Source organism: Chaetodon auriga, chromosome 4 (genome assembly GCF_051107435.1).
Source record: "Chaetodon auriga isolate fChaAug3 chromosome 4, fChaAug3.hap1, whole genome shotgun sequence".
In the NCBI taxonomy this organism is placed as follows: Eukaryota; Metazoa; Chordata; class Actinopteri; order Chaetodontiformes; family Chaetodontidae; genus Chaetodon; species Chaetodon auriga.
In genome coordinates, this window is record NC_135077.1 from 12,904,441 (window position 1) to 12,932,174 (window position 27,734).

General features: G+C 41.9%; 3 protein-coding genes across 6 annotated transcripts in view; all 3 read right to left on the reverse strand.

The window, feature by feature from the left end:
* The window catches only part of usp34 (ubiquitin specific peptidase 34), a 47,306-nt gene extending 44,753 nt beyond the window's left edge, over positions 1-2,553 (reverse strand). For all 3 annotated transcript variants that reach the window (XM_076728167.1, XM_076728168.1, XM_076728166.1), the window contains exon 1: positions 2,218-2,553. In XM_076728167.1, coding sequence (XP_076584282.1) covers positions 2,218-2,260 — 43 coding nt within the window. In that variant the 5' untranslated portion in view covers positions 2,261-2,553. The remainder of the gene's footprint in view (positions 1-2,217) is intronic.
* A 989-nt stretch (positions 2,554-3,542) lies between these two features.
* On the reverse strand, positions 3,543-19,422 carry xpo1a (exportin 1 (CRM1 homolog, yeast) a). 2 transcript variants are annotated; one of them, XM_076729248.1, is made up of 25 exons: positions 18,754-19,422; positions 17,958-18,090; positions 17,627-17,728; positions 16,674-16,746; positions 16,495-16,556; positions 16,359-16,403; positions 16,083-16,264; positions 15,187-15,235; positions 14,965-15,084; positions 13,684-13,812; positions 11,858-12,016; positions 10,727-10,909; positions 10,366-10,504; positions 9,627-9,808; positions 9,203-9,359; positions 8,783-8,946; positions 8,474-8,608; positions 8,149-8,332; positions 7,531-7,637; positions 7,033-7,227; positions 6,751-6,919; positions 6,464-6,598; positions 6,042-6,201; positions 5,214-5,310; positions 3,543-4,431 (listed from the first exon to the last, which is right to left on the reverse strand). In XM_076729248.1, exons 2-25 carry the CDS (start codon positions 18,081-18,083, stop codon positions 4,285-4,287), a joined length of 3,201 nt encoding a protein of 1,066 aa, XP_076585363.1. In that variant the 5' UTR covers positions 18,084-18,090; positions 18,754-19,422; the 3' UTR covers positions 3,543-4,284. The 2 variants fall into 2 exon arrangements, with proteins under 2 accessions (XP_076585363.1, XP_076585362.1); XM_076729247.1 differs by having other exon boundaries at positions 17,958-18,087; positions 18,754-18,886.
* A 222-nt stretch (positions 19,423-19,644) lies between these two features.
* fam161a (FAM161 centrosomal protein A) lies at positions 19,645-27,527 on the reverse strand. Its single transcript, XM_076728694.1, has 7 exons — positions 27,256-27,527; positions 25,675-25,931; positions 23,299-24,519; positions 22,810-22,977; positions 22,625-22,724; positions 21,097-21,236; positions 19,645-20,574 (listed from the first exon to the last, which is right to left on the reverse strand). The coding sequence occupies exons 1-7, from the start codon at positions 27,409-27,411 to the stop codon at positions 20,286-20,288; spliced, it is 2,331 nt and encodes a 776-aa protein (XP_076584809.1). The 5' UTR covers positions 27,412-27,527; the 3' UTR covers positions 19,645-20,285.
* Between the last annotated feature and the right edge of the window lie 207 nt (positions 27,528-27,734).

Here is a 27,734-nt window from a genome sequence, read left to right on the forward strand (position 1 = left end):
CTGCCAAAGATAGGTGGACATTTTTTGTTCTGGGGTTCCCCTCAGTTCCAATGAGAGGAAATCTTAATGCTACGGCATACAATGATATTTTAGACAATTGTGTTCTTAATGTAAGCAGTTTGTCGCTTTCCTGCTTCGACATGACAATGCCCCTGTGCACAAAGCCAAGTCAATACAGAAATGTCTTTCTCAGTTTGGTGAGAAAGAACTTGACTGGTCTGCACAGAAGTCTGACCTCAACCTCATCAACACCTTTGGGGTGAGCTGGGATGGCAACATCTAGCCAAACCAACATCAGTGGACAATTTCCCTTTTAACCTATTCAGACCATGGATGCCCAGCTTCTATTAAGAATGGGAAATTAATGATGCTGACCTTTAAGCGTCTTAACGTTTCTCTCCCTAACAAGAGAGAGACAAAAAGAGAAGCAGCCAAACAGAAAGGGTGCACGTGTGTGCAAAGCAGGTTTATTTGGTTTTAATGTAATACTATATTATTGCATGATTTTGCAATTGAATTGTATTTAACTCCACTGCAAGCTGGAGTTGCTGCTAACAATGACGACCAGGTGTGGAATCTGACTGACTTCATATGAAAAGGTCCAACGCAGGCGTAACACATGTCAGTCGAACCATGTGTGCGTCTCTTGCATGAAAGGGTTATAACACCAGGCCGAGTGGGAGCCAAAGTCTAAAATCTTGTGGAAAGTTGTCTCAGAAAACAGGAGGCTGTTGTAACAGCAGAATAATGCCCATTGTTTTCAAATGACACGTTCAGCCTTCACATGTCTGTGATGTTTGGATGTCCACATACTGGACAAAAACAGGTGGCCAAAACTCACTCACAATTCTACTTAAATATTTGTATACACTCACTCCCAACGTGTTTATCTTCTAATTAACAACGATACAAGCTCGTCAAAAACCTTGATTTCTCGTTGTGTTTTTCAATGTGTAGCATGGGCACACTCATTCAGTCAGGTGCAAAATTGTGTAAGTGGATTCCTACAGAGTCTGCAGGAGGAAGTTTCACTTCACACACGCAAGTTCGTGACACACAAAAGGCTGTCCATACACCGAGAAACGGAAAATAAATCGCCAATCACCGCATAGTAACAGCTTTAATAACGGTGACAATAACACACAAAAAAGGCTTTTTTTCGGTGTCATACAGACACTCCTGAAGTGTAGCAAGGCCTGGTTAGCAAACCTCGGACGAACAGCTAACTTCAAGCTATAAAGGCAAGCTTGTATTTACGTTTGCTGGCTTAAGTTGACGTTAGCCCTGCGAGTGAAACGGGACTTAGTGGCAAGATTATTAATAATTGTACCACCAAAACGTGCAAGGAGTACGGCTAGTGTGCATAAGACATCGGACGAAAAGTGTACACAAGCTACCGAGGATTAACGATGTGCTATGTGCCAAAATATGCGCCTCGTTGCAGCCATTAATTTTCTGTGCTAGCTTAGTTGCCGCTAGCTTCGTCTAGGTTACCATTTTAACGGAGTCGCCAAAACATATAACAAAGTTACATCATTATCTTTTTGTCAGCAATATTAACAGTGAGCGTATTATTGACAGTTAGCAGGCCAATTTAAACTGTGAACGTGACCATCAGCCAAACAATGGGAGGCAGTGTAGTGGACAGCTAGCAGACTGACCTGACAAACACATCAAACAAAGTCAGGCTGCTCGCTAGCTAAACTAGCTAACTTAGCTAACTTCCAAATCCGTGCAAGCCGCGTATTAACAACAGCGGCATCCTTCAAAATCGCTTGTGTGCACCGTGTTCAACTGTGTTAACGTATTTCAAGTCATGGCTGTAATGTCACATGCAAAACTGATCGAGGTTATTAGATTTTGAGGCGATTTAGGAGCTAGCTTGTGCGAGTTCTGTGAGGAATGTTTGACAGACAGGCCCAAAACTGACTGCCAATTTGGAAGGGAAAATGGCATTTGCATTCATATCAAACCGACACAGTCTGACACGAAGACATAACTGTCACCGACTACAGAATATGCAGAAACAATGTCATTACTTCCGCTGTCCTACTGTTGCAAAGTCCGGATGGAAAGGCGAGCGAATCAAGAAAACACAAAGTTATATTTAGCTAGCCTCTTAGCTAACATGCTCCCATCAAGCTTCAGTGGACAGCGATGCTAACATCATGCAGGTTCAGCATCGTCTGAGGTAAATAAAATGATTTGTTTACTTACTTTCATTTAAAACCTCCACCAGCTCGGCGCAGTTTTCACACATTGTTCATGAAGAGGAAAACTGAGTGCACCTACTCAAACCATTGCACTGGAAACTGTTGTTGGCTGGCAGTTGGTTGTTTTTGGGGTAAAAAAAGGCCCAGTGGAGGGAGTGATTGGTGAAGGTTATTCCACTAAATGAAACCAGGGGAAACAAAAAGGTGTAGAACGTGATTTGCATCCAAGCGTAGCTGATGTACACCAAAAGTTAAGAGGCACTGGAAGGTAGAAATCGAGTCAGTCTCCAATCTGAGCGTTACTTGAGAGAGCAGACACAGCAGCCATGTTGAAAAAGGAGGGGGGGGCGATACACTGTGTAGATAGTTCGGGACTTTTCGTCCTGTCTCCTACACCCGTTCGTCTTTCTTCGGTACTCTCGCGATATCTTCACAATGAAGTAATGTTTACAACCTACGATGTCAAGGACGACTGCAGTGAAAATAATCTAGTGGTGAAATTAATTAAATCAATACAAAACACAAATAAACTCTTAATACTAAAACTAAATATTAATACAAAAATTTAATTTGATTAAATGTTTTTTGTTGTTTGATATTTTCATTTTCGTTTTCACTGGTTTCTGTTTTGCTTCTAATGCGGTTCAGTTCTTAGAAAATTAAACATGATCACATGTGTATCAGCTTTATATATAATTGAACAGTGTGAAACCATGACAACTAGAAAATAATGCTGTGTACTTACTCTGTTTATGTTTATGTCTATTTACATTTCCCGATATAACAAATCCTTTATTAAACTTACTGACCAGTTTGATTGCCCATTATCCTACAACAGGTGACTTTAAAACATTTCCTAAACAGCCAGATGTCCTAACTTTCTCAGGACCTATATTGTAGTTTTTGTGCATGTGTGTAGGCTTGAAAACTTTGCTTGCCAAAATGAAGCTTCCCTCCCTGGAACCTAACCTGGTATAGACTTAACATGCTACCAACTTCAAACCTGTTTAATGTGACAACTGGCAACTCCATGTTTCTTTCAGTCTAGATTTAAAGACCAGAACATGACATAGAAAAGGACCTTGTGTCTGCTACTGCTCATCATTCCAGTGTCTATCCCCTGAATCAGATTCAAAGAACTTTTTACAGTAGACGTTTTGTCCTGTTATAGAGGGAAAAGCACAGGTGGAATAATAACATTAATGATGACAGATACAGTAACACAATGCAACAATTAATGATGTTATGTTAGTTATACCTATGTTTTTGTCGAGGCTTCCCATAACCTTCAGGGCTTTGGGTAAGAAAGCAGTGTCACACAGAGTTTTTTGTAAAAATAGCCAACTTTATATTGTCAGAGTACTAAGACAGCTTTACAAACAGGATGATATGCACACAGCCTTCCTTCTCATCCAAACGCAGAGCGGTCCAACCGAAAGATCCGACTCAATCAGACAGCCAGAATTAAAAAAACAAAACACACACTGACAAACCGAAAAAAGACAACAAAGGAAGCAAGGAAGTACATGTCTACCCCTTGAGCATCACATTCGTCCTGCACCATGCACATGGCACTTCTGAAACCAGAGCAATCCATCAACTAACCATTGCAAGTGTTTCAACATTATATATTACATATTAACAAATAGGAGAGGAGGTGACTTGAGGGGGTGAAGAGGGATTAAAAATAACCTTGAACCCTTTCAACTTCATGCAGGTACAAAAGAACCATATGGCCAAACATAAAGCTTTAATCAGCAAAGAATTAACAAAAGATGGCATGTTACACAAAAAAATCTTTGTATAAAACAGGGTTGTGAAGGAAAGAAAAAGAATGAAGGGTTGAGGGGGGTCAGGGGAGCTATTCTCATTTACATATTGACATTGATTTGGTCGACGTACAACCGAGTGCTGGGGTTCTTCCTCTGGCCCCTCATTCTTTTCAATCACACACACACACTCACACACAAACACACTTGAAAAGAAAACAATGTATCAACAGAAAGCGTCCTTGCTCTCTCTTGACCTTTCCCCCTCCAGAGCTGTTTTGTACATGCTGTTTGCTGCTGCTTCAGTCGCACATCTCCTCCGGCAGCTCATGAGGGTTGAGGATGCCGGGCACTGACATCTGGAGCTTGTGTTTCTCCTCCTGGGCTTGGCGCAGAGCCGTCTCTCTCTCCTCCAGGAACAGGTCCGTCGTGTCCTCGCCAGCAAACTCCTGCAGGACCACACAAGCAGAGGCTCAGCAGCGCTCACAACAGGCTACAGGCTTTAGATTCAAGCTGGCCAAACTGCCATTTTCCCACAGAGGGAGAACTGCGCAGCTTAAACTTTCCAGAGTCTCTCCACTCAGAAGTTGAAATAATCTAAGTTATGATGCAGGCTGTACCTTTAAAATCCTTCCAACCAGATTAGAGTATACTGCATGTGATGCATGTGTTGATTGCCTTTTTGCTTTTCATTTACCAGTGTGGTTTGTTACAATTCTCTCTCGCTATATTCACAGTGTACACAACTTTATACCTCCTTTCATATATTGTCCGGCTCTACTTAAAAGTGACTATCAGTAAAATCAGCTGCTACAGCGTTTCTAAAAGAGTGTCTGAGGCTTTACTGTGACAACCAAAAAAAATGACTTTACGCTGCAAATTTCCAAAATCAAAGGACAAGTTTAACCTTGAATGAGTTTCATTAGGCTTGAAATTCATTAACATGCCTGATTTAACTAATCACTGATGTAAAATAAATGAGTAATATGATTGATCACACCAGACCGCCTCCTCTTGCTGCAAGGCTCTGAAAGGCTCGATACAGTAGCATACACGAGCAAGCAAGATTCTCATTTTTGTTGTCCATTAACGGCTTCACTATGAACGAGAGACTGCAGAATCTTGTTTCTGGATGATGTGGAAACATTACAAACAAACTTCCTGATCAATTACATGTTCTCCTCAGTCTGTTTCCTGGTGCAGGTGTTTACTGTTTCCTCTGGACACTCACCTTAATCTGCACAAGGAAGTCCCTCAGGTGCTCTTTGAAGGCAGGGATGTCCTGATTCAGGCTGAACAGACCCGTTACAAACACCTTCACCTGGGCACTGAATGACAAGACATTCAATTAGCTGTTAGTCTGAACACCACATCATCTAAAATAACAACTATAACGACAGCCCTGAAACAAATATGACCTTTTTATAAACTTCTTTCCTCTCATCCAATATACTACTACTTCAAAAAGCTGTTTTCAGTCTAAAGTGGGTGAATTTGAAGTTCATTGATATCTTTGACACGCCACACATTATTACCTTCATATAAACACAAAACTGCCTTAAAACTGATGAGAGCCATATTAACACTTGTAGTTTATTTTGAGGAACAGAACAAATGACTGTCAGCCTTATGTGAATCTCAGGGATTACTTTCTGCATAAATGAAAGTGACAAAAATTCTCTGGAATTTTAGGAGGGAACCCACAGTTCAATGGTGGTGACTCACTGCTGGATTTCAGGACTACAAACCCTCGGGGTTATGTGTGTGATCGCAGCTGCAGCCTTTGCTCAAAATGTGCTTTAAGGCATTAAGTGCATTCTGGTCTACTGCAGCTGCTGTGGCTGTGTTGAAAATATCTCAGTTGTTTAATTTTCTCTTTAATCCCCATGTGTTTGTGCAAAACCTTTTCCATCAAAAAGCAGAGAATAGCAACATTAACCACACACACACACACACACACACACACACACACACACACACACACACACACACACACACACACACACACAGCTCCTGTAATCCCACCGTAGTTCACCTGGAGAGGGTGAAGCCTACTTACTCTTGCAGATGGGGGAAGGCTGTCTTCAGCAGGTTGGCGATGTACTCCTGGACGTGTGCCTGGTTGTTGGCCGGACTTGCGGCGCTCAGAGCAACACTGACCTTCCCCTCCTCCACCAGGTTGAACATGTAGGCCAAGATGGTGGCGTGCATGGTCAGACCTGTAGATAGCAAGCAGGCAGGCAAGGGGGCTAATCAGTTTTTGCCACTTAACCTTAACTTGACTATTTATGTGTTGAAATTAGGCCTTTCACAGCGGTTTCAACTTCTGACATTTAAGAAGACAATAAATTCTATTTTATCTATTACATTTCAAGATGAGAGCAAATGTGTGCAAACGTAAAAAGTATATTTGAGTGGGACTTAAAAAGGTTTATTTTCATTTCAACACAGGTGCCAGCTAACACCACATCAGCTCCTTACCTGCAGTGTGAGAGGTATCAGTGACCACAGAGAAGATGTGCTGCAGGATGTCACAGAAGTACGTCTGGTAGAAGCTCTGCGCTGCCGCCTCCTCTCCAGACACGTTCTGCAGGAGAGTGTACAGGATCTGTAGACCTGCAGGAGGCGAGGAGACGGCCATTAGACCAACAGAGAAATGAAAACGGCATCAGATGTCCATGATGTAATTCTGTGTTTCAACTAAGATTTCAGAATTTTCAAACTCTCTCTTGTCAAACAGGCTGAGATGAGTAGATGCCATTTCAGACCTGTGTCGGCCACATTCCTCATCGTGTGCTTGAAGGCCCAGATGATGGAGTCTAGGATCAGTTTGAACTGAGCCGGGGCGATTGACAGGAAAGCTGGGAAGCACTGGGAGGTGGCGGCTTGAAGGAGGTAGAAGAAATGGGTTCTGTGTTCTGGGAATTCTTCAAAATCCTGATAACGTAGGAGCAAAACAAAGAGGAGTCACAATCTGTAACTTCATAACTGTATTCTCATTTTCATTGTTTTCTTCTGGTACCAGGTATGATGCAATGGCTCAGACAGACCTTGTTGATCATGTTCAAAGTGCACTCGAAGACAGCATCAAAGATCTTGGGGATTTCTCCTGTGATGTGGACTCCCAGCTTGTTGACAATGGTTGCCATGGTGCTGAGGACCTCGGGCTCCCGGGCAGCCGGGACATTCCTCTGGTAGTCGATGAGCACTGCCTCCAGCAGGGGGGGCACAAAGTTCTCCGCCACCTGGAAGACAACACAACATGTGAACATGTTACAAGACCCACCAGCATTATTCTCATGACGGTACCGTGAACTATTTTTAATCAGAACAAGTAGACATGGAGCCCAAAGAAAACAACCATTACACCACAAAAGTCCAAAATCATTAGAATCACTGCTGAATTAATTAGAGAGAATTCTTTATGTGGAACACTGCTGAAAATAAAATTTATTATAAACACAGATTTAAATATACTGTAAACACATTTAAAAACTTCCATCACAGAACTGACTGGAGAAAATAAAACAAAGAAAACGGTCGCTCACCATCTGAGGATCATTGGAGCGACTGACCCAGCCTGAGATCAGCTTCAATGTCTCTCTCTTTACCGTCCTCATACTCCTGATCAGGGGCTGTTTGGTCACCATCTCACCTGTTAACATGATGAAAGACATGTATTTAAACCTTCATAACTGATTCTTTGTGCAGGAGTGAAACTGCAAGAACAAGAACCCTAAATGGCTGAAGACCTCTGTTAAAGAGACATACTATACACACTGAAGTATCAAACTCTGTGCTACTATCAAAAGACAATGACATCAGCAACAGAACACAGACACTAGTGTTTTAATTATTAGAATGAAATATTTTCTCCATATGGCTCAGCTCTACCACAGAAATATTGTTTAGTGAGCTGGAAAAGAGCACTTTCTTAAATATGCTCACAAAAGATGTGGGTCTCGAGAGATTTAACCATGGTGACACAACAGTGACACAAACCTAGTTCTGTTTTCATTCATGTGAATCATAAACACACAATTTGTTTTCCACTGCTGTTAAACCCAAGAGCAGCATGTTTAATCATGTTTTCCTACAGAAAAGGACTGACATCTTCCATTTACTACCAGTCAACTTAAAACACACAGGCACACACAGGAACTAACCGTTGGTCTGGACAGCCGAGGAGATGTTTTCACTCAGGCACTTGTAGACGTTGAGCATGTCCAGGTAGATTCGTCCCAGCTGGACAACAAAGGGATGACCAACAGCTTTACAGGCTCTGACATTCGTCTTTAGGATACTGCCCAGCTGACGCACTGTCTCTGCATCCTTCAGGATGTCCACATTCTGCAGCAGAGAGTCATAATTTAACATAAGCAGCAAATGTCAACAAAAGTAGGCCACAGTAGGTTGCATTAAGTGAATTGTCTGAAGGCATTAAGGCAACATCAGTGAACTAAAATCGATCAGTCCTCCTGCTGCCCTCACCTTGGTGGCCTGCTGGATGATGCTGTCCCAGACTTGGTTAGGTAGCAGCATGTACTTCTCTATCAGAAGCTCCTGAACTGCCTGGTCTGTCTGAGCTCCAATCATGTAGCCAACAGCCTCATAAAATGTATGGACCTACAGAAACAAGGGATACAGCAAGGATATGTAACATACGAGATGTCATTCGAAAAAGTCTTACTAATAAATGCAATGCCAATAATGGCATTACAATAAATAAACAAACAATTAATGACATCAAAAAGTCAAAGTTGTGTCAATGCTGACAGGAAGTCCAGAGACAGGACTGACCTGCTGTGGCTGCAGGTCACAGATGATGGTGTTGATGTTGTTGAGGATCTCATCGATGAAGGGCATCACCTCGCCCACCTGCACCTGGACAAAATGACGGCGGCACTTCTGGGCGATCTTGATGAAGGTGTCACATGCCATGTCCTGCACACCGTCATGTGTCTCTGTGTCACAAAGAGGAAGATGAATCCCAAAGAATCATGATAAGCCTCATTCAGTGACAGACAGCATTCAAACACTAAACACAATTCAAGTAACAGTGGCACTTTCAGTAACTGTCCAATTCTGAATCTTCGGGTTTGTGTTAGGTTTCTTGTTTTGACTGTAAACATCAACAAACGAGTTTGTAACCTCATTTAATCTTTCAGAAAAGATGTGTTTAAGGCTTTAAACAGCACTAGGACTTTTCTAGTTTCTCACCGTGCATGAACTCAAACAGCTTGTTGACGACAGTCTTGAGGAACTTCCAGTGGGCTCGCAGGAAGCGAGGATACTGGCCCACAATGTACATGATGTTGGATGCTATGATGGCCTTGTTGTCCTTCCCTCTCTTCTGCTCACACAAGCCAAGCAGGTCCTGAGCACACAAAACACACAATCAGTTAACGTTGGTCACAGTTCGGCACACGCAGAACTGCTCTGTAAATACCTGGTTGGGTCTAGGAATACAAAGACAGCAATTAGTATTAATTACATTGGACTCTGACGTTAGCTGAATAAATGCTTTTGTCACAGCCATGTTGCCAGACACCATGAGTCTCCGCCCCGAGCTGGACTAACCAATTTCTGCTTGTAGAGGGATGCTGCTGGATGCTGATATAATAAAAAATCCTCTGTGGCCCACCTTGATGACAGTGACCAGGAACCTCTTCTCGTCCTCCTCGTGCATTGCCCCGCTGATGGAGCCAATGGCCCAGCAGAGCATGTTCAGGTTCCTCCACGACCACTCAGTGCCATTCACCTGGTTGTGAAGCTTCTCTGTCATGATGCGTTCAGTGTCAGCATAGTCCAGATGGGTCAGATACACTGCAGACACAGAGTGAGACGGATGAGTCCGTGGTGTGTGTGTGTGTGCTATGTTGACGTAATTCTAAGTTGTTGGTTGCATTAATCAGCAGTGTAATAAATATGAATCCCTCTCTCTAGCTCATTGGTAGCAGTTTCCTTCTCATACAGGGTAAAGAAATTACGACCCAACAGTAGGTGTTACTCTCAAACTAAAGAAGTCTAACACCAGACAATTTAATTGGTTTCTTAGCAGCTGAGCTCAAATTCAATAGACATCCCTGACCAAAACATACAATTCACAGTAAACAGCCCTCAGCCAGGTTACTGAATTGAATGGAACAGAATGTAAACAAGTGTGGCAGATGTGTATGAGTCAATATAGGACAAAGGAAACCAGAGTACCAAAGACAACAAGGAACAGACCTCAAATAAAAAAAAACAGTACCTGGAAAACAAAAAAGGAATAAATAACACTTCATATTCAAAAAACTGCCATTTTTGATTAACATACTCACTTAAATGTGTATCTTGAAACAGAACCACGTATTTATCACCACTCACATGCTTTAACTTACCAAGAGTCTCTCTCATGTTCTTGTAAAGGTTAATGGCGTCTGTGTCCTTCATGAACTCCCTGACCACCTCGCCCTGGTCGTTCTCCACCACCAGCACCTCCTCTGGTTTGGCCATGCGACTCACCATCAGCAAACGCACCTACAAGAAGAGGAGGAGGACGACGACGACGATGAATAAGTTGAATGTGAGTCTGTGACAGCCTCTGATTGAGCTAACTGACCAACCTTCCTAATTTCTAAACTGACAGACATTTTCAATTATTTTTAAATGTTTAAAATGCAATAAAAAGTATTTTGTTGTCAACGGCAGGTGAATAAATTTATTTGTGTGTGTGTGTGTGTGTGTGTGTGTGGGCCCTACCTGGGAGAGCACAGGCAGGTAGAGGTGTCTGCGAGGCGGGACGTCAGACAGCAGCGGCGTGCTGGAGGTGGAGAAGGGACTCTCCCTGTAGAGCTCTGCTGCCAGGTGGTTCCAGTACTCCAGGCAGATTTTAAAGATCTCCGTCTCCTCCACCTCTGACACCAGCAGCATGTAGTGTAGGGCCTAAGGGTGGGAAAAGGGTAGTGAGGTCACATGACAGCACCGACAGTCTCCAGCTTACTGCGCACGTTACATCACATGTTACAACATGTAACAACATAAAATCACAGTTGGTTGTTGGGGTCTTTGTTTCTTCTGCAGTGGCAGCAACACCTAGTTTGAACTTTCACACCAGTACAAAATATAAGCCAAATTTTTGGGTTCCACACATAAATGACTTTATGCTCCTGTGAACTAATGGAATGAGAGTGTGTTTTCCAAAAGTGAATGAGCAGAGATTGACAACTGTGATTGGTTCGCTCTGCCCAGTTTGTCTTCATTAACGTGGGGCATGGCTTTATGAAATAAACAATATATTACATATCTGTATTTATTCATGTGACTATTTCAAAATGTCTTATTTACTTAACATTGAACAATACCCACATGTAGTGACCTCATGCTGTTTTGTGACTTTTGTGATCTCTCTGTGCTTCTCTGTTTCTACCTACAGCAAAATACCAACTAAACAGTCTTTTCTTGAATAAACTGCCACACAGACTCTTGCTGCCTTCTTCTCTTGCTGTCAACATCTCAGTGTGCTCCTGAAACAGCAATTAAGTACTTATACAAGTGGACAAACAGTCACAGGAAAGGTGGTCCTTCCCACTGTAATTGGTCCCAAATGTATGCCATTGCAAAGGTGTAATCAGGAAACCACATACAAGAGAAAACAGGAGAGGGGCAGGAAACACAGTCTTGGAAATGCAGGGGGGGGGGTTCTTTCTAACAACCCTGAAGCAGAGGCGGAAATGACTAAAAGCCACCAGCTGAGAGTTGTAGGTTTGTTTACTCAACCAGACCTCAAAAATCAAGTTCACCTTTCTCATATCAAACAGAATTCCATTTGAACAGTGAAAATGTCCTTTCTGTAACGAAACTCATTTAACAGGAAGGGATTCGCCCTCTTACCTCCATGAGTGTCTCCCTCAGGTTGGGTCTCTTCTCGATGAGCTGCCCGTGTTCTTTGAGGAAGGTGCAGAGGAACAGGCTGAGATTCTGGATGAAGTTCTGCTCGTCGTCCTTCCCGTTGGCGTAGGCCAGTCTGATGTTAGTGTTCAAAGGCAGCATCTGACCAGATGACAGAACAGGACTTCACAAACCGGCCTTTATTTATTTATACAAATGTTGTTTTGTCCCAATTGTTTTACCATAATTGCATCCATAGTGTTTTATTTGAGGAAACTGCATTTACTGTAAATAGGTTTAGTCATAAAGCAATGAGCTATGAGACCTCCCAAGATCACCATTTCATCTAAAACTACAACCCCAATTCCCAAAAGTTGGGACTCTGTAAAGCATAAATAAAGCAGAATATGATAATTTGCTAAAACTTCATCATGTGGCCGGTAACATCTGTTATCAGGGAACATCGCTTTTTAGGGCTGACAGACTCACTCAAACTTCTAGAGAAAACATTTACTATCATCTGTCAGCATCATTTCACTCTTCAGCTGTCCCAATGATGACATCTGCAGGCAGGCAGAGCTGTCAGCATCCTCCTGGTAAAGCGTGTGTGTGTGCGTGTGTGCGTGTGTACATGCTGATGGTAAATACATTACGACCATTTGGAGTAAATCAAGATTATATGATATGACAGGTGATACCACAGGTGATCAAATTCAAGGCTTGAGGATAGTTAAAATGTTTGATGATTCACATTTAAAGAAGTTATGGCTACTGATACCTGATCTGTAAACTGAAACTGGTCAAAAACATAACACACTAAACAGAGTCTTAAGACATTTACTGTAGGTGCCAAATCTGAATTTTCGCTGTGTCACTGCTCGGCTTTGAAACAGCCTCTTGAGTTTTCTTTGTTTTTTTCTTGATTTTATCACTTTACATTCTGGGGTTATTTCGGTCTCATCTTTTATTCCCTCTTTCTCTGTAAAGCACTCTGTAGCTTATTTTTTAAGATGCGCTGATAAAGTTTGCTGCTTGTTAAAGAAGGTCAGTCAACAAAATTACATGAGCATTAAATGATACTCTAGAAAACATCAGTTAATGTTACCGACTCATAGAGAGTAACTGTTAGTCTATGTATTCTTATTTAACCAGGCAAGACATTCACAACAATTCGTCATTTACATTGACGCCCTGGCTTCTTTGTGTTGCTAGTCAGATGCAAACTCCCAGTAGGTGTGTTGAGGGTGTCAGCAACCACACCTGTGTCAGCTAATTCTGTATAAACACTTCCCCTCTGTGTCTGAGGGAGTTCAATGGGACCAAAACCTTGCTGTGAATCTATCATTCTCTGGACACAGATAAACACGCAAAATTAAGAAACACTATGCCTTCTGTTTTGGGAATTTCCCCCTGCAGCTTTCAACTGCGTTGTCCTATCAGAGCCGTTGAAATCACACTTTCATTCCACCCACAGATGTGTAATTTGTGTCCATTTGTAATAAGAGCGAACACAAAACTGCTAAGCACTAACAGGCTAATGGCAAGTTAGATGTTGTGTTGCCTGCAAACTTAATTTATTGGTTTTGTGTGTGTGTGTGTGTGTGTGTGTGTGTGTGTGTGTGTGTGTGTGTGTAAGAGTGAGTGAGTGAGAGAGATTGGAAATTATGTGACAAGAGGAGGTTCGCACAAAGTGTGTTTTTGTGTATGTAATAACAGAGTGGGCCCATGTAAGTGTGCTTGTGCGTAATCATGCAGAGTGCAATTAACTTGAGCACCACTTAGAGTGATTGTGATTGTGACTGTGGGTGTGTGTGTGTGTGTGTGTGTACCTGTTTGAGCTGGCACATGGTGAGGGTAAACAGGTTGACAAACTGCTCCTCGTACTGGTTGACGCTCACTCCGGCGATCTCCGTCAAACATTTCAGCGTCACGTTACGAAACATGGGCACGTTCAAGAACTGAAACACACATAAACAATATATTGAAATTAAACAAGTCAGGTCGATGCTGAACTGCCAGTTTAACAGTCCCATTTGTATTGTAAGTGAGTATTATTTTTCTACGAAAAATGGCACATTCAGTGTTTACATCTATCAAGGCACTTATTTTCAGGAACTACAGATCATTTTGATTAATGTGCTTTTATTTTGTTTTTACTGATTAATGGCTTAGTGGCCATGTCTATTTCTCTGAGTTCTGGGTGACACATAAAAAATGCTCAGCTTGTCAAAGCCCAAAGATAATCAGTTCACAATGACATAAAACAGAGAGAAGAAGTAACCAGTGAATGTTTCAGCTTAATAAATGACTTAAACTTTTACTCTGTCATCAAAATTCAATGCAAATCATTTTCTATCAATCAGCTCATTAAGCAGTGACAACTTTTTTCACCTCTGGACAAAATCTAAATTTTCAACCAACATTTGTGGACTGCTGGTACATTCAATGTTCTGAAAACTGTCCTTTTCCGGTACTCCATGTTTTACAGACACGTACAGTGATGTGTGTGAAAGCTCCCTGGTCAAGTTGCTGAGGCAACCAGATGTAAACCAATGGTGAGCGCTCAACAGTACTGTGTCTCTGTTTGTTACGCTCCTGCAGGATAAAGCAGTGCAAGAGCGCCTTTGTCAGAGGACTTTCTCATTGGAGGTGATCGCACAAACAAAACATACTTTTCTGAAAAATCATGGTACAGCCCAACAGTTTGGTTTATTAAGGATCAATGCAGTTTCATGTTACTAAGAACTTATAACCTTTAATTTTAATTTAAAAAACAAACAAACAAAATTCATGTGAGTATCCAGTCCATGTAAAAATCTGTTTAAACAGCTTCATTACTTTTAAAAACTGAGCATTTCCAAGGGATAAAAATATTCTACAGAGTTTCATCACCTCATGTTTCAATGGTCAGGCACTCCTGTGTCAGAGACGCTCTCAATGTGCAGCTGTGAGCATAAGTAAACTTTGCACAGCAACACAGAAGTTTCTTCTTCTGGCAAACTTCCGTCGCCATTTCATGGACAATAAAAATGATTTGATTCTGTTTCAGCTGATTTTATGAATGTTTCACATTAAGTTTTGATTCACTGAAGGTATCTTGGCTCGCTAACCTTGTACACCAGAGTGCTGATGAGCTTGGTCTCGAAGATGTAACCTAATGGAATCCAATTCAGGAAGCGGAGGAGAGTCTCCAGCGTGGCATGAACTAGCGGGGCATTCTGGGAGTTTTCCTACACAGACAAATAGGTACATATGATAAAAGATTGTGGTATCAGTTAAACATCAGAGGCAGATACTGAGAGCTGTTTGGTCTGAAGTCAACCTTGTCTTACCATCACAAACTGGCACAGCTGGAATATTTGGGAGAACTCGTTGCACATGCTGAAAGACAAAACAGTAGAGATCATGAGTGATGGTAGGGTCATGTTTCAAGCTGACAGACACAGACCCTGATCTTAATCCCAATTTTTTTTGCCCCAAACCAATTTTGGAATTTGACCAAATTTCCCCTCAGATCAGCTCCATTACACACTTAGTCCGAGGGTGTCATGTCATCTGATGAATTGAAATGATCAACAATCTGGCCGTCAGACAGTTTCTGGTACGAGAAATCTGAGTCTGCCATTTGCTTTGAGCAGGTCCACAATTCATTTCCCCAACTCTTTTAAACTGTAGGGAGCTTGTTTTAATACTTTTGAAGTAATTTCTGCATGGTGTGACTAAAACTATTGCCCTGACTGAGAGTGACTGGTTGATATAAAAAAAAACCCCCTGAACTTTGCTTCTTTATATTCAAATACATTTCAGTGTGAGCATCCACACTGTGATGTTGTGTTAGCTATGGAACAAACAAGATTAATAAAATCTGTCCATTTTAACTGTCCCGGAGTTAAGAATTTAATTTAAACAGTTTGAAGCAGAAAATGTTGACACATAGTAGTGATATGGGCTTTGGAAACATGTCCACTAAATGGCACACACTCATTTACTGCATTTTAAGTACTTCAACCAAATGGATGTACACTGAAACTGCAATCTAGAGAACACATAAAATGTATAGGAAAGAATTCTGAACTTTTTCTAGATTTTTGTCAGTATTTCAGTTCCCAAATTGGTGGATTTCCATTTTCTATTTTTCTGCAGAAGTGGAGGAACAGATGACTAACATGCCACAAACAAAACGTAGCAACAACTCTTCACATCATACAACTCACAGTTAATTATTTACCTGTCTTTCAGGTGCTTGGCCTTCACCTGGGTCATCTGGCCACTGGAAAAGTCAAAAACCTCCTCGCTGAGCAGTTTGAGGATGATCATGTTGTTCTGACAGAGGCTCTCACTGGTCCGGCTTGCACCCACAATATCACTGATGAAGGTGGGCCAGTGTTTGGGCCATTCCTGCTTCAGGATCTACACCAGTCCAGAGAGGAAGAGCTCCATGAGCCACCAGGCTCATCACATCATGCCAACTATTGTTGTGTTAAACAATCAAATGCTTATTTACCTGTACGAGGATCATGTTAAGTTTTGAAATGTAAACTCCCTCTTTCTGCAAATCAATATCAAGAGTGACATCATCAGTATTGAGCAGTACAAAGTTCATTTATCAAGTGCCACATCTTACATTAATGTAACTTCACCTCCATGTTTGCAGGATCAGAAGAGGTCTTGATGATCAATCCAACAACATATTTCTTGATGCCTGAAAATGCAGCCAAGAGCTTTTAATGGGAAATGCAAAGAGCAGTTTTCTGACAAACAAAATATGTCAGACAGAAAGCACTTTTCTAATCAGTTTGTTTAATGTCATTAAACTGACCTTCACACTGATTTCTGGGGAGAATCTTCCAGCGTGTTTTGATGACGGTCTCCAGAATCTGCAGTGCATAATACTAAGAGAAACATTGAGACATATTAGAGCTCTGAAAGACACAGAAATGTTCTTCTCATCAAGAGCCAATTAACAACAAACAAGTGCCAACCACAATATAGTATTTGTAGTGTTATGCCTCCCTGGTCATGTCATACACGTATGCTATGTGCAACCCAAACTTTATGACTAACCGACTGTAGCAATGAACCATACACACCAAAAACATGTACAAGCATGTTCATGCATACAGATACTAGATGTAGTATCACCAGAACTATGTGTACCATCAGCGTCAGTTTTTGGGCTATTTCTGCTTCTTTTGCCATTATTCAAACACCAAAATCCTGCACACGGGAACTTTACCATATATTCCATCTCTGGTTCCAACACAGTACAACTCAGCCTTATGTATAGATACTTCTTGCTGTTTTATATGCAGCATTTGACACTACTAGTAATGGCATGTGTGGTACTACAAGGCAAGACTGTAGATAGTTAGCTTTGAAAGCCATCAGTACTGAACATGAAGAGACAACTGTGACACCAACAGAAACTCAAAAATTGGAGAAAATCAACATTTTGACAGCACTGACCACTGATGATAATATCATCAGTGGTCAGTGCTGTCACCAAAAACGCAGCAAAAATGGAAAAACTAATAATTTTGCAGATAACCACAGATTTAAACACAGTGTGCTTCCATTAGCTGGAGAAAATCCAATAAGTACAGTGGAGATAAAGCAGAGTGAATGCTCAAACCTCACTGCCCTGAAAGCCTTAGCCTGATGTGGATAAACTGATAAACATCAGCTCATATTATTACACTGGCCCCAAGAGACTGTCAACAAGCAGCTGATGTGAGTTCATAGCTTTTGTCTGTTAAAAGATCAGGTACGTACTTTAGTTTTCATGTTCTGAGAGAACTCCAGAATTGTGTCAACCCTAGTCCAGGCGTCTGGATGGTCCTTCAGGTTGGTGAGAACTTCCTGGGCCACGCGTTGCTACAAGAGAGCAACACAGCAAACCTTTAATTGGCCATGAATCATTAGGTTTTAATAATGAAGTACAGGTATATTTCCCCTATGTGGCTAAAGTAATTTTTATCATTGAAGAAATATATGTTTACCCAATGAGGTTTATAATCAAATGTCACAGATTTGCACTGATTGCGTGTGGATCCCAACAAGACACTTAAAGTGGAAGCCCACAGTGGAAAGGAGGAGTCCTCACCTGGGATCCAATGTCGTGGTACATCGAGTTGACAACATTGTCCAACAGGTTGATGTCCAGTTTCTGACTGAAGTCCAGCAGCTGTCTGGCTGGGTGATCGGACAACATCGTCATTTCTGCTGGCATAGAGCTTCTGAGGGGAGGGGAGGAGAAACTATTTAAACGTCAAGCACAGCAGCCACTGGCACCCTGGTGAAACATACAAAATCTACAGATCAAGTTTAGAACAACTAGAGTTTGAGTTCAAGTAGAACTTACATATTTTACTACTATTCTAAATACTATAAAACTAAAGATATCAAACATGTCACTTAATAGGTGTATTTAGAAATGTGTTCCAATACACATGGATGAATTTTAATATTACAAGCATGGCTAGTTCTTCTTTCACGTTTTACGGCAATCAGTCTGAAACAAGTTAGTCTTGTTCAGCTAAAATGTGTCAAGGTAGCCAGCCTAAAGCTTCAGCCGGCCCTCGTGGTCCAATTATGACATCCATTGACATCAACCCAATGTAAAGCGTGAAATAACGCCCCCACCTGGCTAACTCGGTGCGTGGAGCTGGAAACACCACAACCCGAATGATAGACTGTTTTGCGACTGTTAAGAGCAAATAAATGAAAACAGTGGGAAACAGACCGAGGGGTTACCAGTCCCCCGGTTATAATACGCCATGCCATGTTTGCTTAACCGCTAGATAACCCCCACCCAAAAGCACATCACTTTTTAAACTGACGGATGCTAACGTTAGCCCACGATGGGTGAGTTAGGTTACTGTTGATCGGGCTCAACTTACCTGGTGTGTCCTGTCCGCTCGTCGAAAACACCTACTGGTTAGCTGATATAACTTGAAGTTGAAGACCAGAGTATTAATCTTCTCAGTGCGTTGAAAGCAATTGTGCAATGTTATCTCATGGCACACGTTTACACTGCTCCTAACATTCGATAGCCAAAAGCTAATGTTAGCTTTCTTGGATGACACTAACTGCACTAATTTCAAAATACGTTACGATTAATACTTATCGATTCTTGGCGATGTATTGAGATCTTTCCGCCTGTTTACAACAGCCTACTGTTTCCTGTCCTCAAACAGTCTGAAACATATCTTTCATTTGCTATCAATAACTACAGCCGACTCCCACCAGGCTAATAGCAACTTAGCGTGCTAATGGAAAAGTCAATGATGATTCAAGTCTGCCAGCTAATGTAAGCTAAGCTAACAACACAGATTCACGGAGTCAGGTAGAGCGGTATTCCGGGTCATAATCACGAAGTGAAAGAGTCTCGTTTTTATTTCTGATTCTATTCGCACACACTGTTAGAAAGCAGAGATGTTTTAATGCGTGCAAGTGTGCTCTTCCTCTAAGCTCATGCTTCCAACCACGGACCGGTTGAAACCGGTTGAGACCGGGATATTCATTCTCGGTGTTTCGGCCCGCCGCGCGCCGCGTAAAATTTGGACTATGTATCCGCCCATTCAGTAGCTGAGTGGATGTTGTGGTGCAGTCGTCATGCCTTGTCATAGGATGGGTGGAGCTGTCAATCTGGCTCAACCTCCCTCCCTCTGTGTTTGCTCCAGTTTGACCTCTGATAAGGGGCAACATAAATATCGACCCACAGGCCTTAAACAATAATAAATTACTTAAATTCATAACAAAATCAAGTTGTTATTTTTGAATAAGTGGTTTTATTGTAGGTGGTCCAGTCTGACATAAACAAGGTTATGATGACTAAAAAACAAAAACAATGAAAAAGTATTTCATGTAGCAATAAATACTAGTCCATTTCGGTGAGGTCATATACGTCATTTGATAGTTCACCCAGTTTATTTCACCCAAAGAGCTGTCCAATAAAAGAAACGACTGTGCCCTCAAAAATTCCAACACTGGAGGAAAAAAAGTCTTCATCACATGTGTGGTATTCTGGGAGAAATCCCACAATGCAATGCTTCACATTTGACAGATTTTAAATTACAATTATGCAAAATATATTTAAATAATGATGTAAAATGATGATGATTCCAAAATGTCCAAAATCTCACTGCTCACTATGGAGTAAACTAATGAGTGTCTATTAAATAGGGAATAATAAATGGGGGAACAATAAGTAATATCGGACACAATCAATCTGATCACCTCAGGTTAAAGTTGTGAAATTTTCCTTTTGTGCACAGTATGAACAATAAAATACATCATCTTCTTATTCCAGGAATAGGATGCCTCCTCTTCTGTGTTCCACTCATTTGATGTGCTCAGTTTTGCTCAGTTTTCATCATCAGAGTGTTTCGCATAGCAATGGTGCAGCCATATATTATGACATTTGATGACATCACTCGCCTGCTTCCTGCTGTCTAGTGTCAGCCTCATGCTCGCTGTCATCTGAGTAATTCTCATGATCATCGGAGTAGTGGTAACTTTCATCTGAACTGTGTTTATCATCTCCATGATAATCCTGATCAGAGCGATGACTGCTGGCGTCGTCTCCATCATGGTGGTTTAATGAAGCATCGTCACTCCCTCCATCTTTTTCATCTGGATCTACTTCCATGTCTTCATCATCCAGGAAGACCTGCCTGTAGTGAACAGGTTCATATCCCATGTCTGGCTCCTCTTGGTCACTAACACACAGAAGAACACAAGCAGCCCCTGATTAGATTCAGTTGCAGCATTAGGCCTTAAATATCAGCTGTACTCTTACTCATAGTAATCAGACAAACAACTTTTTATACATAGCTCTTCTCAGATTAGTGTAAAACATGTATTACAGACATGCAACATACCAATAAACGAAAGAATTTGCCAGTAATGAACAAAAACTCATTAAATAAAGATTTGAGCAACCCAACACAATTTTTCTAATTACCCAAATGTGCTCACATCTATAAATCAACATATTCAAACTTAAGATTTAAATCATCTTTTGTATGTATATACTTGGTCAGGTTTTGACCTGACATTCATTACTGGCTTTGCATTAAATTGTCACCTTATTTTTGACATTTTGTTAATCTGCAGTCTTTCCCAGACATTTCATCTGTATCACACCTCTAGTGCTCTTTGCTTAAAGCTGCTAAGACTGACTGGCTCAGTGTAGTTATGAATAGTGTGTAGTTTGCACTACATTGACGTCACACTTTCACCTCTGTTTGCTGTCGCTGGACGGAGGGGCTTTGCATGCAGATCGTGATTCGGCCACCTTGCCGCTGATAAAGTCTTCAGTTAGATCACATCCACGCAGCGCTTCTGTGTAGCGCTTTTCTGCTGCCCGTTTGGCATTCCTCTGTTATCAAAGCACGTCCAGAAAATTAGTGGTAAACAAAGGTGGTAATCAGACTCAAAATAACACAGTCAGACACTCTTACATTGTTGGATTTCATCAGTCTGTGATATTCATGCGTCCCAACACTTACAGACACTTTAGCCCATTAATGTTTAACCCTCAAACTGACCCAGTTCAGTTAGCGGGTTCAAGAATTACCTGAATTCAAAACCATCTTGTCCTAGTTATACTACGTTCAGATTTATTTGCTGCTCTGGGGGATGTAGAAACAAGTATTTGTTTGTCTTCTGTGATTGATTTCACTCTGTGTCACTATCAGTGAAAACAGTCAGAAAGAAACCCTCTAGCCTGAGTGACTGACACCAAAACCTGTCGTTTAACAACTCAGATGAAGTTGGTGGAAATAACAAAATATTTTACCTAACAGTATCTAATTTTCAGTTATCCTGAAAAGGCTGAAAAAGCCATCCAGCAACCAAATCAGAGAAATCCTTTTTTCTTTTCAGTTACCTCTTTATCTTTACCAAAATCTCATTTGAAAACCATTTTTATGAATTTATAACTGTAACTATTATCCATTATTGACATACCATTTTACATTTTTTGCTTTGACTAGTTATATTGCTTGTTTTCTCATCTCTGTTCAGTCTATGTCTTGTATTTGCTATTTCAAACATTTTATTCAGCTTTTTATGTGTAAAGCACTCTGCAGTGATGTTATTTACGCAGTCAGAATGTCCTTATTCGCCCCTGAAACACCAGCAGTCTGGGTTTCTTCATGTTTTATGCAGGAACATCATGTAACCTTTAGTTCAGGGTTAATTGATTGGCTAATCAATTCAGCTGGCTCCATCTAAATGTTCTACCACATTACGGCTTGTAGATACATTTGGTAGAGAGGCTGTTTGTGAAGGAACGCAATCAGCTGTAATTAAACTGTGTTTGTGTCTTTTAATTAGGGAATGTGTTCATACAGAAATCTCTTTTGGATGTTAAAACATCCTTGAACATAATCTGAGTCATCTATCTTGATGTTATTCTATTTGGTCCTTTTTGTTTGTTTTTTATTTCTTTTTTGGTGATGTATGTTTTTGACAATTTTGCTTTTGTTTCTATTTCGGGAAACTGTTGTCTGTTGGTTCACGTGCTGTTTATTTTCTGATCTTTATGCTTGGCTCATACAGCATTTTTTGGTTTTATGATATTTTCAATTTTTTGTTGTTGTGTTAATGAGGACCCCTGGAAGACTAGCCATCATTTTGTGGAAGTTGATGGGGATCCGTTAAAGAATGAAGGATATGGGTGACAGCAGGCTTGTCATGCGGGTGATCACACGTGTGTTGTTCATCACATGTGTTGTTTGATTTGAGGCTCGGGCTGATGTTTACCTGTGCAACCTGCTCCAACAGCAGCGGCCTCCCCTTCACCCTCTGGTGCATCTCTTTCATCTCCTGTTGGTACTCCTTCCGCCGTTGAATCTCTTGTTTCCTGCAGAGAACACAGAGTTATGGATTGTCTCCTTCCATTCAACGACAGGTCAGCTCATGCTGTAGTCCTGCTGTTTTGAGGTTACCTGAATTCTTTGAGTTTGGACAGGTGTGTCTGTGAGAGAGCCAGGTGGGGGTCGTTGGCCTGGGCGCGTTTCAACACCACCTTCTGCAGCTTCTTCTCCCTCTGCTTCTGCCTGTCCTTCCACCGCTCCTCCTCCTCCTCGGCCTTCTTCCTCTGCTCCAGCACCTTTCTACTCAAGAAGACAATCTGGTCATAGATGCAGGAAGGTTTGGATGGGATGGGGCCTTTGGGAGTGCGGGGGCAGACAGTTGAGGATATAGGTGTAGCAATCAGCTAGGGGGTGGAAAAATTGTTTTGGAAGGTGGGTGTGGGGTTGTTAGCACACTGCAGGGATGTTGGGAAAAGGAGTTCCACGAAAATTCAGCGTTTGGGGATTTCAAACACAGAAGGAAACAGTCGATGTCTCGACGCCTAAACAGGACATCTGAGTTCTGAGGCTGCCTCTATGTCAACTAAAATGGTGGAAGCCTTTGGAGTCCTGAAATGGTACCTCACGGCCTCATGGCGCCTTTTGGTGGCATCTGTGACTTTGGTTGGGAGGAGCTCCAAACTCCCAGAGAGGGACGAGCAGAGACTTGAGTTTGGCGTCTGAGACTGCCTGGGGCTGATGTACGGCCAGCGCAGCATCCGAGGGCTGCTCTGCTCCTTCTCGATGTCGGCCAGGATGCGTTCACGGTGCGAAGAGATATGTGATGTCCTTAGCTCAAAGGGTTCGCATACAGTCGTGGGCTTCACCTCTTTTTGTTTCTCCAGGTGTTTCTGGAAGCGTTGGTAACTGGCGTTGAAGTCGGGCACCTCTTTGTTAATCTGGGGGGTGTGGGAGAAGTCGTCTGCTCTGGCTTCAGCAGCCCCGTCTTTCGTCTTCTTGCGTTCACTGAGTCGTCGTGCGAGCATGCTGGGAGGCACTGAAGCACTGTGGAGCATCTCCTGAGCTCTCATCTGTATCTTGATAGACCGATACAGCTGCTCCTCTTTCATCTGCTCCCCTGATGCTGCTGCATACACAGCCTTGGGCACAGGCTTGGCCTTGAAGGGTTTGACTTTCTCCTGATCGGACGGTTGTGGGTGACGCAGCTGCTTCTGCTCCTTCTTCAGCCGCTCCCTCTCCAGGAAGCTGAAGGGCTTCTGGATGGTTCGAAGATGCTGATCTTCTCGATTTCTCGTTCTTCGCTGTCGTTCCTCGTTCCGCTCCTGCAGCTCTTCATAAAGCGGGAGGTGAACATGAGCTGGTACAGGGCTGGCACGGAACTTCCTCTGACACTCTGTCAGTTCTTCCAGCTGCCGTCTCAGCTCTGCGTTCTCCAGTTCGATCTCTGAACGCGTCTTTATGCCACGCTTCCGCCTCTCAGCCTCACGCAGCATCATCTGGAAAGGCTTCGGGACGGTCACTCTGTGCTTCCAATGCTCCTGCTCTCCATCTTTATGTCCCTGCCTCTTCTTTCCTTTTCCCTTTCGTCTCCTCTGGTCTCCTGACAGACTGTGCAGCGAGGAGGATGACAGGCGGCGATTGTGAGGGGACAGCTTGAAGTCCCGCCACATGTTCTTGATGTGTTCTTTAGGAGAAAAAAGTAGGCCTTTCTCCACATCATTACTGGCAGCTTCATCTCCATCCGAAAAGTCTGACTGTCCAGAGCCTCTCCTGAGTTCAACAGCAGAGTGTGACTTCCTCAAACGGCGTGATGCTGCTGGGCTGCTGTTTGACCACGGTAGCCTAACAAAGAAAGAAATCAATGACTATTAATATGACGAAGCACCGAATACTAAAGAAATAACTGCCATCAATCAAACTCACCATATCAAAATGAAGTAAACAGATCATTCTGAAAAAAAAATGAGGAAAAAAGGTGCTATCTTTAATAAATTAACATGACATGGAAATGTTGATCTGGTATTCTTGTAATTCATAATCTGTCCTGTTAATATTGATCTTATGGGCAACATATACATGCTCAATTAAATTACACTCCGGGTTGCATCTACTGATTCATTTCTGTCTCATGTAATCTGTTGATAATTTTCTCATTTCATTGATTAATCATTTTGTTCATAAAATGTTAAACAATTGTGAGGAACACCCATCACAGTTCCTCTGACGCCTTCAAATTTCTTATTTTGTCCAATAACCACTCCAAAATCCAAAATTATTCAGTTTGTAACAGCAGCAAATCTTCACAGTGAGGAAAGTTAATGGTCTGAATTGTTGCCGAATAATTTTCTGTCAATTAACTAATCATGAATCATTTCAGCTCTAATTACTTTTCAGCTCTCACTTACTGATTGCAAAATGCTGTGTTTTCACCGTGCATACAGTTTTGTTCTTGTAAGATTCTGAGATATCCATTGCTGAGATTTCATTTGCACTTCACAAAGTGTGTTTCCCCCAGTAATCCACAGGCCTCAGTGTCACTTTTACCACTTTCCCTGTGAAAACTACTGACGGCATGCTTTGTGGATTATCTGAATAACTCAGACATTATTTCTGACATGATACACAGCAGGCAAGTTTTTCAAACGCCAGCTGCAGAAGATATCTCAAAATCCACAAGACAAAACTATCTGCGTAGCTCAATACCACTGGCAGTGAATGAGAACATGTGTTTTTCATGATTTGGGTGAACTGACCCTTTAAGCTGTTGTGCCATTAAATGTTGATATAGTACCCCCTTTAGGTCAAAAAGAATAAGATCAAAGATTCAGATTTGCATAACCGCATTGTGTTTTTGTTGTCTTTGTTTATTTGGTGCATTTCCAGAATCTTCTCTGCGTTACTGCCAAAAAATAGCCAGTGAGACAAAAATATAGACACGAGAAACCCAACACAATCAACTTTAAATCTCTTAAATCATCTTGAACAAAAGTCACTCACCTGTGCCCCATCTCTAGCACTGCCATGTCCAGAGGTTCCATTGACTTGAGCTGCAGTTTTTGTCGATACATGCTCTCGAGCTCAGCCATGGTGCGAAGGTGGGCCTTCTTCAACTCTTCCAGCTTGCTGTAGTACTCCTCGTTGGAGAAGAAGATTTCACTCAGGTCTGCTGCTCTGTAGTCAGTCATCATGAGAGGGCCGCCCTTTCCCAGACACTCCTCATCACAGAAATCAGAGCCTGAGTCCTCATACTCCAGCTGGAAATGTAAAAAGACTCATAAATATCATTTACCAATCAGTGGTCATTTTTTATCTAAGTCTTAAGCAACCTATGGTGGACTCAGTGGGAAACAAACAATAGTACATGATGCGAACATTACATGGATCATTAACGTGGATGAAATTTTGTACTCTGTGTTTTGAGGCTGTCATAATGTCGTATTCTATCTGGACATTGTTTTTAACCACCAGGCCTCCTGGAGCAGAGCAGCCCTGCTCAGTGGTGCTCAGGCTCCTTCAGGTCTAAGCCCATTATCCTGCTGCAGCAGCGACGTGGGCCATATGGTGGAGCACAAAGGGCAGCTTACTACGTAAGAGCTCAACTGACACACACACCAAATCAGATGTCTGGCTCGATTGCTGCTCACATCATCATGAGGTGTTTGTCAAGAATATCACTAAAATGGGACAACTGCTGCAGGATCACACATGCAGGACAGCAGTGTTGTTGCCCAAAGGATAATTAAGTGTTTGGGATTATAAACTGAATGTGGCATCTGGTAATCTAGTCAAGACGGAAGTCCAAAAATAGTCAGGCCAACAAATTATGCAGGTCAAATCCCTTCCACCACACGGACTGACCTGAAACTGTCAACCGCCTGTTAACTGGACAAGATCAGAAATTGCATCTGTTTCATTTGAAAAACAAACTAAAATGATTCAAATTGAAACATTACAATTGTATTAAGTCAGGATTGTAACACAAAAAAGAAGGAAAATACATTCAACCCGAGATTGTGATTTAACTAACGTAGGATGGACAGTGATGTAGTGAAGCTTAAAACCACTTGAAACTCAGTTTTTCCACCCTGTTGAGACAAAGTTGATCTTTATGATCCAAAGTCACTGGTTACAATGTAGCTGACAGCATCAGCAATGTGTCAAAAAGTCGAAATATAAAACAAAAATGATCCTAATACTCCACGTTTCCTCTTTTGCCAACGCTGTCATGCATGCTTTTTTTTTTTTTTGACAGAATAATTCATCCTTTCAGATGCATGGAGTTAAATTACTTACTGTTGTTTGAGAAGACAGTAGGATTTAATTAACTGTTACATTGCTTTCATTTGGCCCTTTGCATTAGTGGTAATTCCCTTACTGTGGTGGAAAACAAATTCAAATTATTATGAACATCTACAACTTCTATTCTCTTACATGTCTGTTAGTTAGAGCTGATTTGCATCAGTAAAACGAGCTTTCATAGTCATTTTGAAGGTGTTCAAACCAACAGCTGATGTTGTAACGGCCGCAGTGTGGTTTCATATCAGAATTACTCCGTAATGTGTTCTTTAGTGTCTTTACCTCCTTCTCGTAGTCCCGGTTGTCCATATGACCTGTGGCCGTGTACGGCAGCACTCTCTCCCTCTCGTAAGAAGCTAACGGAGCTTTGGTGTGCGGGTCCACCGGCGTTTTCAAACACGAAGTGACCAGAACGTTTGTCCGGTGGGCATTCGCCATAACTTCGTGCTGCTTCTTCCAGTTTTTATATAGATTAATGAGACAAAATCAGCTATTTTGAGATAAATGCATAGAGCGAATACAGAGTCGCTGTCCGCGTGCCGGAAACTGTGTGGGTATCCAGGCAGCAGGTGAGTGCCTTAGCAACGAGCGGCGCTTGGTTGGGAGGGAAGTGACGAACCTTGACAGGAAATGAAGGAATGTCGGCTCCATACAAATTAAAAGTATCATAACTTCACACAGACACAAACACACACACACACACACACACACACACACACGAAAGCTCGTTTTTTTTAAATTTCTCGTTATTTCAAAAGAAA